Raw genomic sequence first — 14,403 nt, 5'->3', positions numbered from 1 at the left:
GTACTTACATATATCACTACACATATTCAAAAGTCGATAGCTCTTGGCGGTGCTACCAAAATATATGAATCGATAGTTATTGGAGAACATGGCGATATTTGCGATATATCGATGTATTTGCTGCCATCTCAACTTGTTTATGTTTGCCTTGTTTTTGTTACCGCTGCACGCAGAATATGAGCTCCAAGAGTTACTATACCTGGAAATATCCAGACATTCCTGAAAATGTTGAGTAAGTGTTAAGCAATATAATCAGCAAAACTTGACCGCGTACAATTCTATAGGTCTATGCTAGCAGAGCTGAACAACTCGCTGGTGGTTGTCGGCGTTATTGGACGCTCGAGAGGACCGCAGGCGAACAAAATGAGCGCCTTCGACATGAGGCCGAATAAGTTGCATGAGCCGGCAGATGGACAGATACTGTGCTACTATAAGCCAGGTACCAATACGCTGATGCTGCACTTTGAGACCACCTACGATGAGGCGGTGCTGAGCCAGCAGCTGCTGAGTCAAACCTCCATTGACTTCGACAACTTTTACTATCGAATGCGTAGTCGATTTGTGCGCAATATGCTGCTGGCGTTGCACGTGTGTCACATTGTGGTCTATGTGGAGACCGCAGAGATATTCGACACCACGCTGGTGACCATCTGCCAGCTGCTAAAATATGTACGCGAGCAGCATGTGCTGGAATTCCTGCCCCAAATGCTGCACGAAACAAGCGTAGGCCTAATGCTCGGCGACCGAGCTCGCCCTTGCACGCCGCGTGTGCTCTTTCTGTTTGAAAACTACCCGCGGGATGAGGAGAAGACACGTGATCATATATCCAGCTATGAGTTTAAAACGGAGGACCAGATCTTCCACCTGCTGCGCCAGTACAACATTTTGACCAATAACGTGAACACCTCCCTGGTGGCGCTGCCCAACAACAAGCAGTTTGTGTTCTACAATGCTCACGAGGAGCTACATCCGGACCAACTGTCGCACGCCATTGAGGCGCTCAACACGACCATGAACAAGCCAGATGCCAAAGAAGAGGATGAAGATTTGGATATTATATCACTTGCGCCATTCGAGGGTTTTGTGAAGCCCTTTGGAGCGGATTATAAAACGCGCGACTCCAAGGAGCTTGACTACAAGAAAAACCATACCGCTTGGCATTTCCTGCAGCGTCATGTGCAAGATGCTCTGCAGGGTTACTTTGACGAGGGCTCCTTCAAGCTGTTGACGCAAACGCCACAATACCAGCTGCTGAGCGCCAGGGATTGGCACACCTGCATGGCTCAAATATACAGGCTACTGATTCAAAATGTGCACGATGCCAACTACGTAACAGACAACACCAACTATGTAAGAAAATATTTATTGTAAATATTTATTTATAATTAATAATAATTAATTGCAGCAAGCCTATCTGCGGGAACTTAATGAGAGTCTTAACTATGAGAAAAAGTAAGTAGGAGCTTATCAAAAATTCCTTTGTTAACCATTTTCTATCCCAACAGGTTCTGGTGCCATCTGTGCGAGCTGGGCTTAAAGAAGGGCGTGTCCGCCTATAGGAACGCAGCACCCGCCATTTACGGCAGCGCCACCCACAAACAGCTGCTGGCGGATGCCACGCTGGCCTTCGAGGAGGAAGGACGCGGTCCGTATGTGGAGATGGCGCTGGCCAAGCTCAGCGATGTCTGCCTGAAATACTGGCACGATGGCCGGCAGCAGTGCGAACAGCTCAGCCTGCGCGGCCATCCCTGCACGCTGCCCAAGGATCTGGCGCACGACAAACATAGCAGCGGCATTGTGCACATCTCCAGCTGCAATTGCGGACGCACGCAAGGCAGGCGCGAGGATCCGTTCACACTGCGGCAGGCCAACTATGACTACTACGAGCAACTGGCGGTCATGTGCAACTTGTGCGTCAAGGTCAAAAAGTTTCAGTTTCCCCTGTTTACGCCTTCAATTAGCGATTATCGAGCGGCGGCATTTGAGGCCGCCTTTCCGCTGCTGTTGGCGAGTAAAAACCGAATGGAACCTGCCGTTCAGGGCGGCAGCGATCTGGACGCCGAGGCAGCTGACGAGCTCTACTCGCAGCCAATCAAAGCGGCCGAGCCAGCGCCACAGAAGCAACTGCAGACCTTGGGCGACTGCTGCTCGCAGCCTCTTTCGGCAACCTACGGCTCCGACCTGAACATGTCGATAGCGGGCTTCGGCGATTCGCTCAACGAGGGCGAGGACGCGCACTCTCCCGAGATCAGCTCTCAAGTATGCAGCAGCGGGCAGAGCAGTCGCAGCCGTAGCAACAGCTCCAGCAGCGACACGTCGAGCGCCAATACGGAGAATGAGTTAGTGCTGCAGCTGAAAGAGCGCAGCGACCAGAAGACTGCCACCGAAGCACTCAGCGAGAGTTGTCCCGAATCGCAGTCGGTTGCTTCGATGCCAGAGCTAGTCTCTACCACGGAATACCTGCCCGGGCTGGTGCACATGTGCAGTGCGTGTGAGCTGCTGCCGCTGTTCCCCAGTTGGTCGCTGGCTTGTGTGGGTCCCAGCTCCATTTATAGCCACAACACCGGGCTGCAGGAGCACTTCCAGAGCGGCTTCCTCTCTGGCGCCAATTTCTTGCTGCCCTGGGATGTGCATGTGCGACTGCTGCAGCCGCATCACAAGCATCCGCCGCTACAACAGATGGGCAAGAAGAATCAGCGCTACCGCAAGCAGGGCGATCGCCTGGCCCTCAAGATCTTCGTGGGCTTCGAGTACGAGTGCTCGCGTGGCCATCGCTTCATGATGTGCAGTCCAGATCGTGTGCTGCGCGGCGGTGCGGACATCGAACGCGACACCTGCAGCAAGCTGGTCAACAACAATATGCCATTGTACTTCCCCTGCCCGTGTCGCGGCCAGGTCAGCTTTCTGGCGCAGCTGATGCGCATTCATGTGGTCACCCCGAAGGCGCCCGTTAACATCATAGTCGATCCCAAGGTGCGTGTGGGCAAGTACACCTTCACCCTGGGCTGCACCGTGCTGCCGCGTCTCTCGCAGAGCGCCTACTGGATACTGCGCTTCCCCTATGTCTATCAGGGCGATAATGTGCTAATAGCGCCGCCGGCCAAATTCGAGCCGGATGATCCCTTTGCCAGCGGCTGTCTTTTGCCCGGCATGTTTGGCATTGCCGAAACCGACACCACAGATGCGATTCAGTCAGCCGGCGCACCGCTCAATTTTACAAGGCTTTAAAGCATTTGCTTATCAATTACATTGATTCGTTAACAGAATGTAAACAATGTTATATAAAAAATGTTAACTGGGCTGAGCTAGTTATGAAAACCTGGCGTAGAATGTTATGATGATGTAGAGGCTTACTTGTTCTCTCTACTCCACTCTACTATTCTAACTTTTAGAGGGATTTTACAATCTAAAATTACTATTCTTTCTAAAGGTACTTTTCCTAGTAGCGAAATTCTACAGATTAATTACAATAATATTTCCTCTTCTTTCCAGTAAACGTCTCTTAAATTAAATAAACTACAGAGCTTTAATTTGTTTTTAAGGTAACGATTAATGTAATCTCTTCAGGTTTTTTCTTTTGTAATTGTGAGGGAATTTCTTTTTGTTTTCTTTTGGATAAGGGTCAAAACCATGACCCACAATTCAGTGTGGGTCATTAGATAAATGAGCAGCGTACATTGGGTAGCTTAATACTAAAGTATAATACCATTTAAAGTGGTGCATTCGAATGAGCTCGAGTACGTGGGCAGAGCTCCGACTGAGTTAATCTTATAGAGACTGTAAGCTGATATGCGAGAGAAGGTTAGCAACCGATGGAAGATGGGGGCTTCTGCAAGCTGCAAGCAACTATTATAATTGGGTTAAAACTTAAACATACAAGTCTATAGAACGTTTAAATATGAGAGCTCTGCCAGGTACTTCATCCTAGTGTGGTTGTATGAGAGAGAGTGATAATGATTTAAATACTACCATAAGCAATAATAATCATAACTATGGTCAGGAAACAGGACTTAAACTAGTAAAATGTAAAGTTTGTTCGCGTTCGCTTAGCTTCAGTGACAACAAGGATTTGCATGCAGTTTGCAATAATAGTAATCATAGTGATCTGAACTGATGCGTAACCTCATAACTAACTCTGATATATAGTTTAACGGCTATTATAGATCCTCGGTGTAGACCTCCTCTTCGGCAGCATAGTCGTCATTCTCAATAAAATCGCCGCACACCTCCTCCTCGCAGCCCACTTCCATGTCGGCAAAATCACCGGGCATATCGTAGTACATATCTGCATCCGTTATCAGCTGCTGCTCATTTCCATCATCATCATCGTCGTCGTCATCGTCGACTGCATCTTCATCATCATCTTCATCTTCATCATCACCATCATCGATGTCATCGTCGTCGTCTTCTTCCTCATCCTCGTCATCGTCGTCGATGCTGGCCATTTGCTGCGTCTCGTTCTGCTCGACAGCCTCATCCTCGTCCAGCTCGTCTTCGTCGTCCAGCTCCTCCTCATCCTCGCCAGCCGAGTCCATGGCCGGTTGCTGCTGCTGCTGCTGGTTCATCTGCTGCAGCATCGACTGCACACGCACCATGTACGCCTGCTGCTGCGCCTGTCGCTCCACGGCGCTGCATTTGCCCGTTGCCATCGGCGCCTGGGGTATTGTGGCCTGTTTCATGTTGTCCAGCAGCGCCGTGTGCTCTCGCGTCACATGCTGTGCCAGGGCCGTGGCATCCGCATGCAGCGCCCCGCATACGATGCAGACAAGCGTCTCCTTCGCTGGCGCCGGCGGCATCGCTGACATCGCTGGCATCGTCTGGCGCGCAGGCGTCGCATCCATGGCATGCGCCTGGACGTGCTTGTTGAGATAGGCCTGCTGACTGTAGGCCTTGCCGCAGATGTGGCAAGGGAAGGGCTTCTCGCCGGCATGGATCTTCATGTGCACGCTCAGGCTGGAGGCCTGGGTGAAGCACTTGTCGCACAGCTTGCACTGAAAGGGCTTCTCGCCCGTGTGGATGCGCATGTGGATGTTGAGGCTGCCCGACTGTGTGAACGAGCGATCGCACAAGGAGCAGGTGAACGGCTTCTCGCCCATATGGCACTTCATGTGCTGCACCAGCTCCGAGCTGGCGCGGAATGCTTGCCGGCAAATGGCGCACTGATAGACCAGCTCCTGGGTGTGCATCCGCATGTGCTCATCCAGCAGCGCCTCGGCCTTAAACTCCCGCTCGCACTCCGGACACACGAAGCTCTCCACCGGCGCCGAGTGCGACTTCTGGTGCAGCAACAGCGAGCTGTAGTTGATGAAGCCCTTGTCGCACTGCACACACTGATGCGGCTTGCGCACCGCATGCGAGCGCATGTGCACCATCAGGCTGCTCGACTGCGTGAATGCCTTGGGGCAGAGCTCGCACTTGTACGGCTTCTCGCCGCTGTGGATGCGAATGTGCGTGTTGAGGCTGCCGATGTGCGTGAAGGTCTTCTGGCAGATGGAGCACTGGAACGGCTTGTTCGAGATATGAGAGCGGACGTGCTTGGACAGATCGCCGGCGTTGGGGAACGATGCCTCACAGTGGGTGCACTGAAAGCACTTCTGCCCGTTGGCGCCCAGCTGGGCAACAGCAGCGGCTGCAGCCCCTTGGCCATCGCTGCTGGCATTCGTCTTGCTTCTCCGTCCACGACGTCGCTTAATGGGCGCGGGCTCCAGACTCAGCGTGGGCAGCGGCGGTTGTGGCGGCAGTGGCGGCGCCGCCTGTTGTTGCATCACTGGCAACGGCGCCACCGGCACTGGAGTTATGCTCAGCGATGGCTGCAGCAGTATGATGGAGGTGGATTCATGCGGATCTGCTGTCTGCAGCTGGTACTCATTGGGCTGCAGGCCGGGCAGCAGGCCTCGCATGGGCTGCGTCGAGCCCACATCGACATAGGCGACATTGTCCAAGCTCGGCTGCGTGTTTGAGTTGCTGTTGGTGCCGCCCATCGCCCCACCACGGCCACCACTGCTGCTGGTGGTGCTGCTGCTGGAGGAGCTGCCGCTGCTGCTGTTGTTGCTGCTGCTGCTGCTGTCGCTATCATTGTCGCTGTCCGCTTCGCTGCCCTCCTCCGCCTCCTCGTCGCTGTTCGAGTCGCTGTCATCGTCGCTGCGCAACGGCGCTGCATCCGCGGCCACTTCCAGCTCGCAGACCGGCTCAAAGATCCAGCTATAATCTGTGCTGTCCTCCTCCGCCGCCTGCTCCTGCTCGTGCTGTTGCTGCTGCTGCTGTTGCTGCTGTGGCGTCGAGTCGTTCGGATGCTTGCTGTTCATGTGCTGGTAGAGCGCCAAGGGATGCACAAAAAACTCCGCACAGCACATGCAGTGAAACGTCAAGTCTGGCGGCTCCGGCTTCGGCGGCGTCGGCGCCGGCGTCAGCAGCGGCTGGCAGAGTATCGGCGTTATGGTCAGCGGCAGATGATGATACGCATTCTTCAGCTGCACGGCCATGATTAATGCGATTTCTGGCTTTTGAGTTAAGGCTTTAAAGAGAAAAATTAAAAATTAGGCAATTATGGTTTTCAAGTCGATTTAAATTACACATAATATTCGATAAGTAGGAGAATGCCATAAACCAATATAGTCAATGATTACTGCTTTTTTTTTTTTTTTTTTTTTTTTTACTTTAAGGAAGTTCACACTTTTGAAGTTCTCTTCCTATTGGGTTGAGTTTTATTATGATGTAGAAATCTCAGTTCGGTTTGAGCTGTTCTTAAAGACTAACACATCGAGGCAAAAGTAAATGGCCAAGATCGCGCTCTAAGTGGATTTTTACTTTGTAAACTATTTCAGTGCCGGAGTTAGGGACTGCGCATGATGGTCCTACAGTCATAAACATAAGTGGATCTGCGCTTAAAGTAAACAAGTGCTGCTGCAGCCAAGCATAATGGATCGAATTTTTCTGCAGTACAGTGTGTCATATGTCATATGTGTGTCATATGTCAAAGGACCGATTGGAGAGCGGGCACAATTTATTGGTTAATGTCCGACTAAATCAACTTAAAGAAATTCAATATAGCTTTTTATAGTAATTTTTTGTGCGCTGCCTTTGACCTTCTGAATGCCAATAGTCTTATATGTTAATTTAATTAATGCTAAATTCCAAGGTTCATGCAAAAGTTATGCGGGCATTGCAGACGTCAAAAAAATAAATATAATATAAATTTAAAAAAATTAATGTATTTTTAGCAATTAAAAAAAAAAAATAGTATTATTTTAAAATTTGTAAAATACATTAGCAAAAAAAATTTTTTTAATTTAAATTATTTATATAGGAATACAAGAATATATTCTTTTTCTTTTTTTTCGCAGATATTACCACAAATAGATGTGTATATATGTATGAATATGATAAAATAAATGTATGGCCTTTTAATTTTACTTTTATTACTATAAATTAATTGTATTATATCTTTTTACTTTTATAGTATATAGAATAAAAATAAAGTTAATCAAGAAACATGATGTCTGCTTACATATACATATTATATTTTTATATAGAATATATAATATACTCTATATGCCCATCAATCTGTCTCTATATCCTATTGACTCCTCTATATACAGTGCACTAAAAAATAATAAATTAATAATTGTAATTTTCACTTTTCTTGCATTATTTATGTTTGCTATGGGAAATTTTTTCCCCTTAGAAAAAGTACCAATAACATACCGCTAAGGGAATTATATATAGATATATGTATGTATATGTAAATAAACACATTTGCCGATACACTGTTTATATACTAATGTGTCCAAAAGTAATATGCTCGAGTTATTCGATTTTCTGTTTGCCTCTCTCTATACACTGGCTAGCGAGTATGTAGAGTTCATTTGTTATAAAACTGTATTTATTTTAGATACATTCAAACATGAATTAGTATATATGTATGTAGATACGTTTATGCATATTAATGCATATATCTTAATATATGCTGTTATATGTATGTATCTACACATAAATGTGTATGCATGAATATGAATATATGTATACATAAATGCATACATACTTACATATGTATAAACATAAGTATATGAGAAAAAATCAATTTCCGGTTCTTACCTTTTGTTGTGTTGTTTTTTAACTTAATTATATTTTGTTGGTATAGAATTTATTTCTGTATTAACATTTGTAGTTGGTTGCCATTTGAAAATAATCTTTGCCGTTTGCTTGCTTCCATATAAACTATATATATGATTATTTAACTGCACTACAGTAAATTTCAGGTTTACAGTTGGAATACATTTATTTACACAATTAGCGTACAACAATTTGGCCAGTGTCTCGCCATATTTGTTTATGCAATTACACACTGTATTTTCAACAATACTTCGGCTCTGCACTGCCAGTGCCAGTGTAAAATTAAAGCATCACATTACCGACAACAAAAAAACGTCCTTTTATTGTTACAACAAAATAATAAAAACGACGCTTACTTTTAATCTGCGGCGCATGCACGTTCCAACTTAGCTGACAACTCAAAGTTGCATGGCAAAGTTTGACATTCACAATGGTTTGCTGAAAGGTGTATCGTGCTCGTTGAACATGTTTGACAGCAATACCACAATACCATCACATGACATTGTGGAGCATGTGTAATAATGCATATCTGACATAAATTAAATTACAACAATTTAATATGTTCATTTACATACGTATTCGCATATAAAATTTGAATTTTTATATCGAGGATTCAAACAATTTAAATGAGCTGCGTACCACGCATGGTCAGTGCTGCAAAATAGCCCAAATTCAGTGTTGTATTAAGTTGCATTGCAAAGTCCCGGCATTTTTGTCGCGTGTGGATAACTAAGAATATTAATATAAATATAAGTAAAACAAGAAGCAACAATGGACAGTCCGCTGCAGCCCCGGCGCAGTCTGCTACGTCAGCCTTTGAACAGTACGCAAAACAATCAGGCACACAACTTGTCCATAACGATGCTGCCGGAAGAGCAGGATTTGTTCAGGAACACCAGCTCCGGAGCCATGGGACTTCTGTCTCGCATGCAGAATCGCACAATGGCGGGATTTGATGTGACTAGCATGAGCGGCGACAGCACTCTGTTAACAGACAACATCGATGCAGTAGATAACGGAGTCAATAAAATAGACATACTCTTTGCTCACTTCTATGAGGTGCTGCACACGCACAACAACACAAATGATACGCTGGATGTGGTGCAAATGCTGGCCCAGGCCTGCGAGCAAGTGGTCGAGCAACTGGAGCTGGAGATTGACCGTGGCATGGGCGGAAACCATGGCACAAAGCAGCGCGAGGCCAGCGTCAAGTGGCTGAAACAAGAGATTAACACCTGGCGCCTTCTCCACGCTCTCTACTATGATCGATTGTTGCTCCAAAATGATGCGCATGCGGATGATGAAATGCAGGAGGGTCCACTGCTGGGCGGTAGCGAAAAGGAGGTAAGCCTCTGATTTGTATTTCATGTGTTCTATATTTAATTTCAATATCCATTTAATAGGTCATACAGCAGCTGTACTCCATAAATTCGCAGCTGCGTGAGTACCAAATGGTAGTGGATTGGCTGGAGAAGTGCTACGAGGAGAAGGATCAGGCGAATGCACTGCAGAGTCATGATCGCATGATGGCCTGGGAAAACACGCTCTTTCAGCTGGAGAATCTGCAGGGAGCCGCCTTTGGTCGTGGCCATGAGATATGCAAGCAACTGGATCCGGATGCGCCGGTGCGTGAGGGCAAGCCACTGCACGCCCTGGACATGGAAGACAACGCTCGTCTGGGTCGCGCCATTTTTGCAGCCATACGCAGCGGGCACATCGACGAGGCGCTCAAGCTGTGCAAGCACTTTGGCCAGACCTGGCGGGCGGCCATTTTGGAAGGCTGGCGTTTGCACGAGGATCCCAACTTTGAGCAGCATGTGCCGGGCCAGATTAATGAGAAGTTGCCCATCGAAGGCAATCCACGCCGCGACGTTTGGAAGCGTTGCGCCTGGCTGCTGGCCGACTCCAAAAAATACGATGAGTACACACGCGCCACGGCGGCCGTCTTCTGCGGTCACCTGGGCGCGCTGAAGACGCTGCTGCACAGCAATTGGCAGGATCTGCTCTGGGCGTACATGAAGGTGCAGATAGACATCCGAGTCGAAAGCGAGATTCGCGGCTGTTGCATGAAGCGCTATCAGCCCATGCCGGACGAGTACTGGAATGGCAAAATGACTTTGGAGCAGATCTTCGATGAGCTGAGCGTGGCCAAGGATGTGTCTGTGCGAGACTATGCCCAGAGCCAACTGGGCGTCATCCAGCAGCACATCATACTGGACACCTGTGGCGAGCTGCTGCAGCATATGTGCCGCTGGTTAGACGCCGTGCCCAAGGACTCGTACCTACCGCCTCATCAGCTGCGTTTCATGGCGCATATTGTGCTCTTCATGCGCCAGATCGGGAGAGTGGAGCAGCAAGGACAGCAGCAGCAGGCAGAACGCATAATCGCCGCCTATGTGGATACGTTGATCAAGCGTGGAGACCCTCAGGCCATTGCCTACTATACGGCGGGCCTACCCAACAAGCTGCAGGTGCAGCTCTATGCAAAGTTTCTTACCAAAATCGATCAGAAGCGACAGCGGGAACAGGCGCTGGATGCAGCTTTGCAGGCGGGTCTGGATGTTGAGCAAATCACCCGTCATACGGTCGAGATCATGCGACAGGAGAATGCTCCGTCTAGCGCGTTAGGTGAACCCCCAACGGGGTCCATTTCAGCAGTAGACAAACGTAAGATTCACTCACTCGAGTATCTCCTGCATTTGCTGGAGCAACGAGGTGAGCTGCTCTGGCAGGCAAATGCCATGATGCGTCAGTATCTGGCCTGCAACAAGATCGAGTGTGTGCGTGAGGTGTTTGCCATGGTGCCCGCGGACGTGACGAATCAGCTGATCACGGTTTATGGCTCCCTGGATAACTTGGGACCCCGCGAGGAGTGCAGCCTGAAGGAGTTCCTGTGCTACAAGGTTTACCTGTCCGGGGTGGACAGCTTCAATGAGTGGGTTCGACTGCAGCAGGCCCGGCCCCAACCACCGCAAAAGGACACACAGAACTCCGGCCCCACACAGGACAATTTCACGGAGCGCATGAGTGCGCAACACAAGGAACAGACTTACATGACGGAGCTGGCACGCTGGGAGCAAAAGGTCAAAGAACAATCCAAGCGTAAGAACAGTGTCCGTCCAACCCTATTCCAACAAATTCTAATCTCTCTATTCTCATGTAGTGACCACCGATGCCCTGTTCAATGTGCTGCTGTTTCCTGAAAAGGGCTGGCTAAGCGATCCTTTCATCCCGAAGGAGCCGGAGAATGCAGCACAGCTGCACTGGGAGAACCGACTCCTACAGCTGGAAAAACTGCGCTCCATTTGCCTGCCAGAGATTGTGCTGCTGCTGCACGACGTATTGGCCAAGTCGGGCGATTATCCGGCTTGCATACGACTGGCAGATGAGATTGCCGACGAGCGTCGACAGCTGTACAAGGTCTACACGAAACAGAAACTGGCCGAGGTGCTAGTCAAGATTGCCGACACATCGCTGCAGCTGCTCAACAACAAACTGGATCCCTGGGGTTACCCGATCACTTCCTAAATGGAATAAATTTTATTAAGTGAATGGTGCGCGGATGCGATTTATTATTATTATATATTTGTATTTGTAATTTTAAACATTGATTAGGGACTTTCACTTACAAAGCTAGGGCAACGGGGCAACGTTGGGAACAAAGACGAGACACTACATCTAAGTACTGGCTTCGGTGGCCACCGGCTCTTCGCAGCCGTTGCTGTGCTTCAGCAAGTACGAGGCTAGAAATTGTATGGGGTCGGTGGGCCGCTCGCGGGCCAATGCCTGCAGACCGTGAAGCAAGACGGGCGCGACTGTCTGATCGAGATATTGGCGTGTAGGCAGAGCGCTGGGATCGGCCCGCGTCACTGTTGGCGCGCTTGGCCTTTTAGCCGGCGGCGGCTGCTGTGCAGTGCTGGCTGTCGTAACCGATGCTGGTGCAGATGATGACGCTGCTGTTCCTGTACTGGAACTGGAATTATTGGCTGAAACTGGTGCCGGGGCTGTGGTTGCTGCTGTTGGCGCTGAAGTTGATGGCGTTTGTGCATTGCTATTGACTGCAACGGCGCCTGCGGCACTGCTGGTCTCTTTAGCAGCTTCTGCTGTTGGCGGTGGATTCGTTGTTGTTGCTGGCGAATCTGGCTTGGTCTCCATTGTTCCAATCTCTTTGATCGTTCAATAAATCGAATTCAATTTTATTGGCGTCGCAGGAGGTGAGTATTTAACTTGGTCATATGTTGAACCAATGTAGTCGACTATAATGGTCACACTGAACATTCGTATTCTGAAAAAAAAAATGCGTAAGGGTTGTGCGATAACTTATCGCTGGAGTAAATATCGATAAGCTCATCTTCCATTGGTTATCCACTTTGGTTTTTCCACAAAATATACATAAATATATTAGAAAACATAAAAGCAATGAGTGCTCGAAGCTTGCGACAGCGTCCACAACGTAAGGAAACCATAGACGATAACAGCAGTACGGAAGCAGAAAGATCCAAGCGCAAGGTCAAGAAGAAAACTTGCTATAATGGCAAAAACAGCGCATATGACGAATATGGAAATATAAGATCCAATGGCTTAGATGTCTGCGACTGTATGAACGAGCAATGTAGTGGCTGTTGGTACGAGTGCCGCAATTGTGGGTCAACCAGATGTGGTCCACAGTGTCGCGTCAATCGCAAGTTTTTCTATGAAAATATTGTGTATGACGGCAAAGACCTAACAATATCCAACAAATACTGTTCTGGAAAAACCTAAATGTAAACTTATGATTAAACACGTACCATAAGCTGATAATGTATATATTATATGATTACTTTAAAAAAATCTACTATTATATTGTAATAATTATTAAATGAATGAATAAATGAAAAGTCTAATAATATCGATTGGCGATAGTTAGGTACTGGAATCGGTTACAGGCTTAATGTAAGAAAATAAGGTAACTTTCTATATAATTTATAAATATATTTGGAAATTTAGAAGGTTTTTCAATACCATTTATTTACTAGTCAGACAAAAATTTAAATATTTTACATTCAAATTATTTACTGCCGAATCGATTATTGTCAGTCATTGCTACTTGATAGGTCCGATATTTTCAATTTTTTATACACATCCATCTCTAGCACCAAATTCGTCGGGTGCTGAAAATTTAGTTGAATATTAAGTCTAATTAATAATTAAATATGACGGAGCTACTAATAGATCCCGATATACGCGTGTGGGTGTTCTTGCCCATCGTATTAATCACATTTTTAGTTGGTATTGTGCGCCATTACGTGTCCATTCTGATATCCACGCAGAAAAAAGCAGAGATGACCCAAATCATGGACAGGTGAGCAAGGTTCATTATTGAAATTGAATATTTATGTATGAAACTCCTTTCTTACAGCCAAGCCATGATTCGCGCTCGGCTGCTGCGCGAGAATGGAAAATATCTGAGTGCCCAGTCGTTCTCCATGAGAAAGAACTTTTTCAACAACGAGGAGACGGGATATTTCAAGACACAGAAACGTGCGCCGGTCGCACAAAACTCTTCGGCGATGCTGACTGACATGGTCAAGGGTAACTTTATAAATGTGCTGCCCATGGTCGTTATTGGTGGCTGGATCAATTGGATGTTCTCGGGTTTTGTGACCACCAAAGTTCCATTCCCTCTCACACTGCGCTTCAAGCCTATGCTGCAGCGCGGCGTGGAGTTGGCTTCCCTCGATGCTGCCTGGGTGTCGTCAGCCTCATGGTATTTCCTGAACGTCTTTGGCTTGCGTTCCATTTACACGCTTGTGCTCGGCGAGAACAACCACGCGGATCAGACACAAGCCCAGGCCGATGCTATGACCGGCGCAGCAATGACCATGCCCCAGGACCCGAAGGCGGCCTTCAAAGCCGAATGGGAGGCACTGGAGATCACAGAGTATCACAACGCGCTTAAAAACATCGATACGGAAATGTTGAGCATCGCCAACGAAGCCATCGCATCCTAGCTGCGCCCAAAGAAATCGAATGTTCCGTATAACAAGCGTGAGAGTTTTTTTTTAAGGTTTACCTATTAGCAAAATTTAGACGACGGATTCTGAACGAAGCAGTGAAGTTTGTTTTCGAGTCTTGCAATTAATAAACTATTATGTCTACGAATCGTACTTTAGTTGTTCCTCTTATGTGCCCAACAGTAGTTACCAAGTGTCCCATGCCACTCCAAAATCAATAGTGAATTCTTAGTATACACAAAATAAACAGAGACGATCGTGAAATTGGTTAGGTAATTTTATAATGAATTTCTCTTGA

The 14,403-nt window shown here is 47.5% G+C and overlaps 6 protein-coding genes across 8 annotated transcripts; 4 read left to right on the top strand and 2 right to left on the bottom strand.

The window, feature by feature from the left end:
- Nucleotides 1-107: 107 nt before the first annotated feature.
- LOC108611652 (nonsense-mediated mRNA decay factor SMG8) lies at nucleotides 108-3,558 on the top strand. 3 transcript variants are annotated; one of them, XR_016269494.1, is made up of 5 exons: nucleotides 108-232; nucleotides 285-1,350; nucleotides 1,406-1,452; nucleotides 1,506-3,430; nucleotides 3,493-3,558. XR_016269494.1 is itself a non-coding variant. In XM_018004401.2 (4 exons), exons 1-4 carry the CDS (start codon nucleotides 177-179, stop codon nucleotides 3,226-3,228), a joined length of 2,892 nt encoding a protein of 963 aa, XP_017859890.1. In that variant the 5' UTR covers nucleotides 108-176; the 3' UTR covers nucleotides 3,229-3,558. The 3 variants fall into 3 exon arrangements, 2 of the variants coding, with proteins under 2 accessions (XP_017859890.1, XP_089321909.1); XM_018004401.2 differs by having other exon boundaries at nucleotides 1,506-3,558; XM_089465783.1 differs by having other exon boundaries at nucleotides 151-227; nucleotides 1,506-3,558.
- Nucleotides 3,526-8,503, bottom strand: LOC108611362 (uncharacterized). The gene is made up of 2 exons (XM_018003950.2): nucleotides 8,095-8,503; nucleotides 3,526-6,514 (listed from the first exon to the last, which is right to left on the bottom strand). The coding sequence occupies exon 2, from the start codon at nucleotides 6,480-6,482 to the stop codon at nucleotides 4,158-4,160; it is 2,325 nt and encodes a 774-aa protein (XP_017859439.1). The 5' UTR covers nucleotides 6,483-6,514; nucleotides 8,095-8,503; the 3' UTR covers nucleotides 3,526-4,157.
- A 114-nt stretch (nucleotides 8,504-8,617) lies between these two features.
- On the top strand, nucleotides 8,618-11,723 carry Nup107 (nuclear pore complex protein Nup107). The gene is made up of 3 exons (XM_018003949.2): nucleotides 8,618-9,456; nucleotides 9,516-11,214; nucleotides 11,276-11,723. The coding sequence occupies exons 1-3, from the start codon at nucleotides 8,884-8,886 to the stop codon at nucleotides 11,638-11,640; spliced, it is 2,637 nt and encodes an 878-aa protein (XP_017859438.1). The 5' UTR covers nucleotides 8,618-8,883; the 3' UTR covers nucleotides 11,641-11,723.
- Nucleotides 11,651-13,029, bottom strand: Dpy-30L1 (Dpy-30-like 1). The gene is made up of 2 exons (XM_018003959.2): nucleotides 12,900-13,029; nucleotides 11,651-12,397 (listed from the first exon to the last, which is right to left on the bottom strand). The coding sequence occupies exon 2, from the start codon at nucleotides 12,265-12,267 to the stop codon at nucleotides 11,791-11,793; it is 477 nt and encodes a 158-aa protein (XP_017859448.1). The 5' UTR covers nucleotides 12,268-12,397; nucleotides 12,900-13,029; the 3' UTR covers nucleotides 11,651-11,790.
- Nucleotides 12,412-13,000, top strand: LOC108611372 (ARL14 effector protein). The gene has a single exon (XM_018003960.2). It carries the CDS (start codon nucleotides 12,532-12,534, stop codon nucleotides 12,871-12,873), a length of 342 nt encoding a protein of 113 aa, XP_017859449.1. The 5' UTR covers nucleotides 12,412-12,531; the 3' UTR covers nucleotides 12,874-13,000.
- A 104-nt stretch (nucleotides 13,030-13,133) lies between the features above and the next one.
- Nucleotides 13,134-14,258, top strand: EMC3 (ER membrane protein complex subunit 3). Its single transcript, XM_018003956.2, has 2 exons — nucleotides 13,134-13,453; nucleotides 13,511-14,258. The coding sequence occupies exons 1-2, from the start codon at nucleotides 13,305-13,307 to the stop codon at nucleotides 14,100-14,102; spliced, it is 741 nt and encodes a 246-aa protein (XP_017859445.1). The 5' UTR covers nucleotides 13,134-13,304; the 3' UTR covers nucleotides 14,103-14,258.
- Nucleotides 14,259-14,403: the final 145 nt, after the last annotated feature.

The sequence above is a fragment of the Drosophila arizonae genome, chromosome 3 (genome assembly GCF_054131065.1).
Source record: "Drosophila arizonae isolate 15081-1271.41 chromosome 3, UAZ_ARI_1.0, whole genome shotgun sequence".
Lineage (NCBI taxonomy): Eukaryota > Metazoa > Arthropoda > Insecta > Diptera > Drosophilidae > Drosophila > Drosophila arizonae.
Note: the sequence above shows the minus strand (reverse complement) of the source record. Positions and strands in the feature narration are given on the sequence as shown.

Bases quoted from the DNA above. Each gene is read 5' to 3' on its own strand.
- LOC108611652 (XM_018004401.2), top strand. From the start codon at position 177: ATGAGCTCCAAGAGTTACTATACCTGGAAATATCCAGACATTCCTGAA. The intron at 233-284 runs GTAAGTGTTAAG...ACAATTCTATAG, and splicing joins GACATTCCTGAAAATGTTGA to GTCTATGCTAGCAGAGCTGA. The intron at 1,351-1,405 runs GTAAGAAAATAT...AATTAATTGCAG, and splicing joins TAACAGACAACACCAACTAT to CAAGCCTATCTGCGGGAACT.
- LOC108611362 (XM_018003950.2), bottom strand. From the start codon at position 6,482: ATGGCCGTGCAGCTGAAGAATGCGTATCATCATCTGCCGCTGACCATA.
- Nup107 (XM_018003949.2), top strand. From the start codon at position 8,884: ATGGACAGTCCGCTGCAGCCCCGGCGCAGTCTGCTACGTCAGCCTTTG. The intron at 9,457-9,515 runs GTAAGCCTCTGA...TCCATTTAATAG, and splicing joins TGGGCGGTAGCGAAAAGGAG to GTCATACAGCAGCTGTACTC. The intron at 11,215-11,275 runs GTAAGAACAGTG...ATTCTCATGTAG, and splicing joins GGTCAAAGAACAATCCAAGC to TGACCACCGATGCCCTGTTC.
- Dpy-30L1 (XM_018003959.2), bottom strand. From the start codon at position 12,267: ATGGAGACCAAGCCAGATTCGCCAGCAACAACAACGAATCCACCGCCA.
- LOC108611372 (XM_018003960.2), top strand. From the start codon at position 12,532: ATGAGTGCTCGAAGCTTGCGACAGCGTCCACAACGTAAGGAAACCATA.
- EMC3 (XM_018003956.2), top strand. From the start codon at position 13,305: ATGACGGAGCTACTAATAGATCCCGATATACGCGTGTGGGTGTTCTTG. The intron at 13,454-13,510 runs GTGAGCAAGGTT...CCTTTCTTACAG, and splicing joins ATGACCCAAATCATGGACAG to CCAAGCCATGATTCGCGCTC.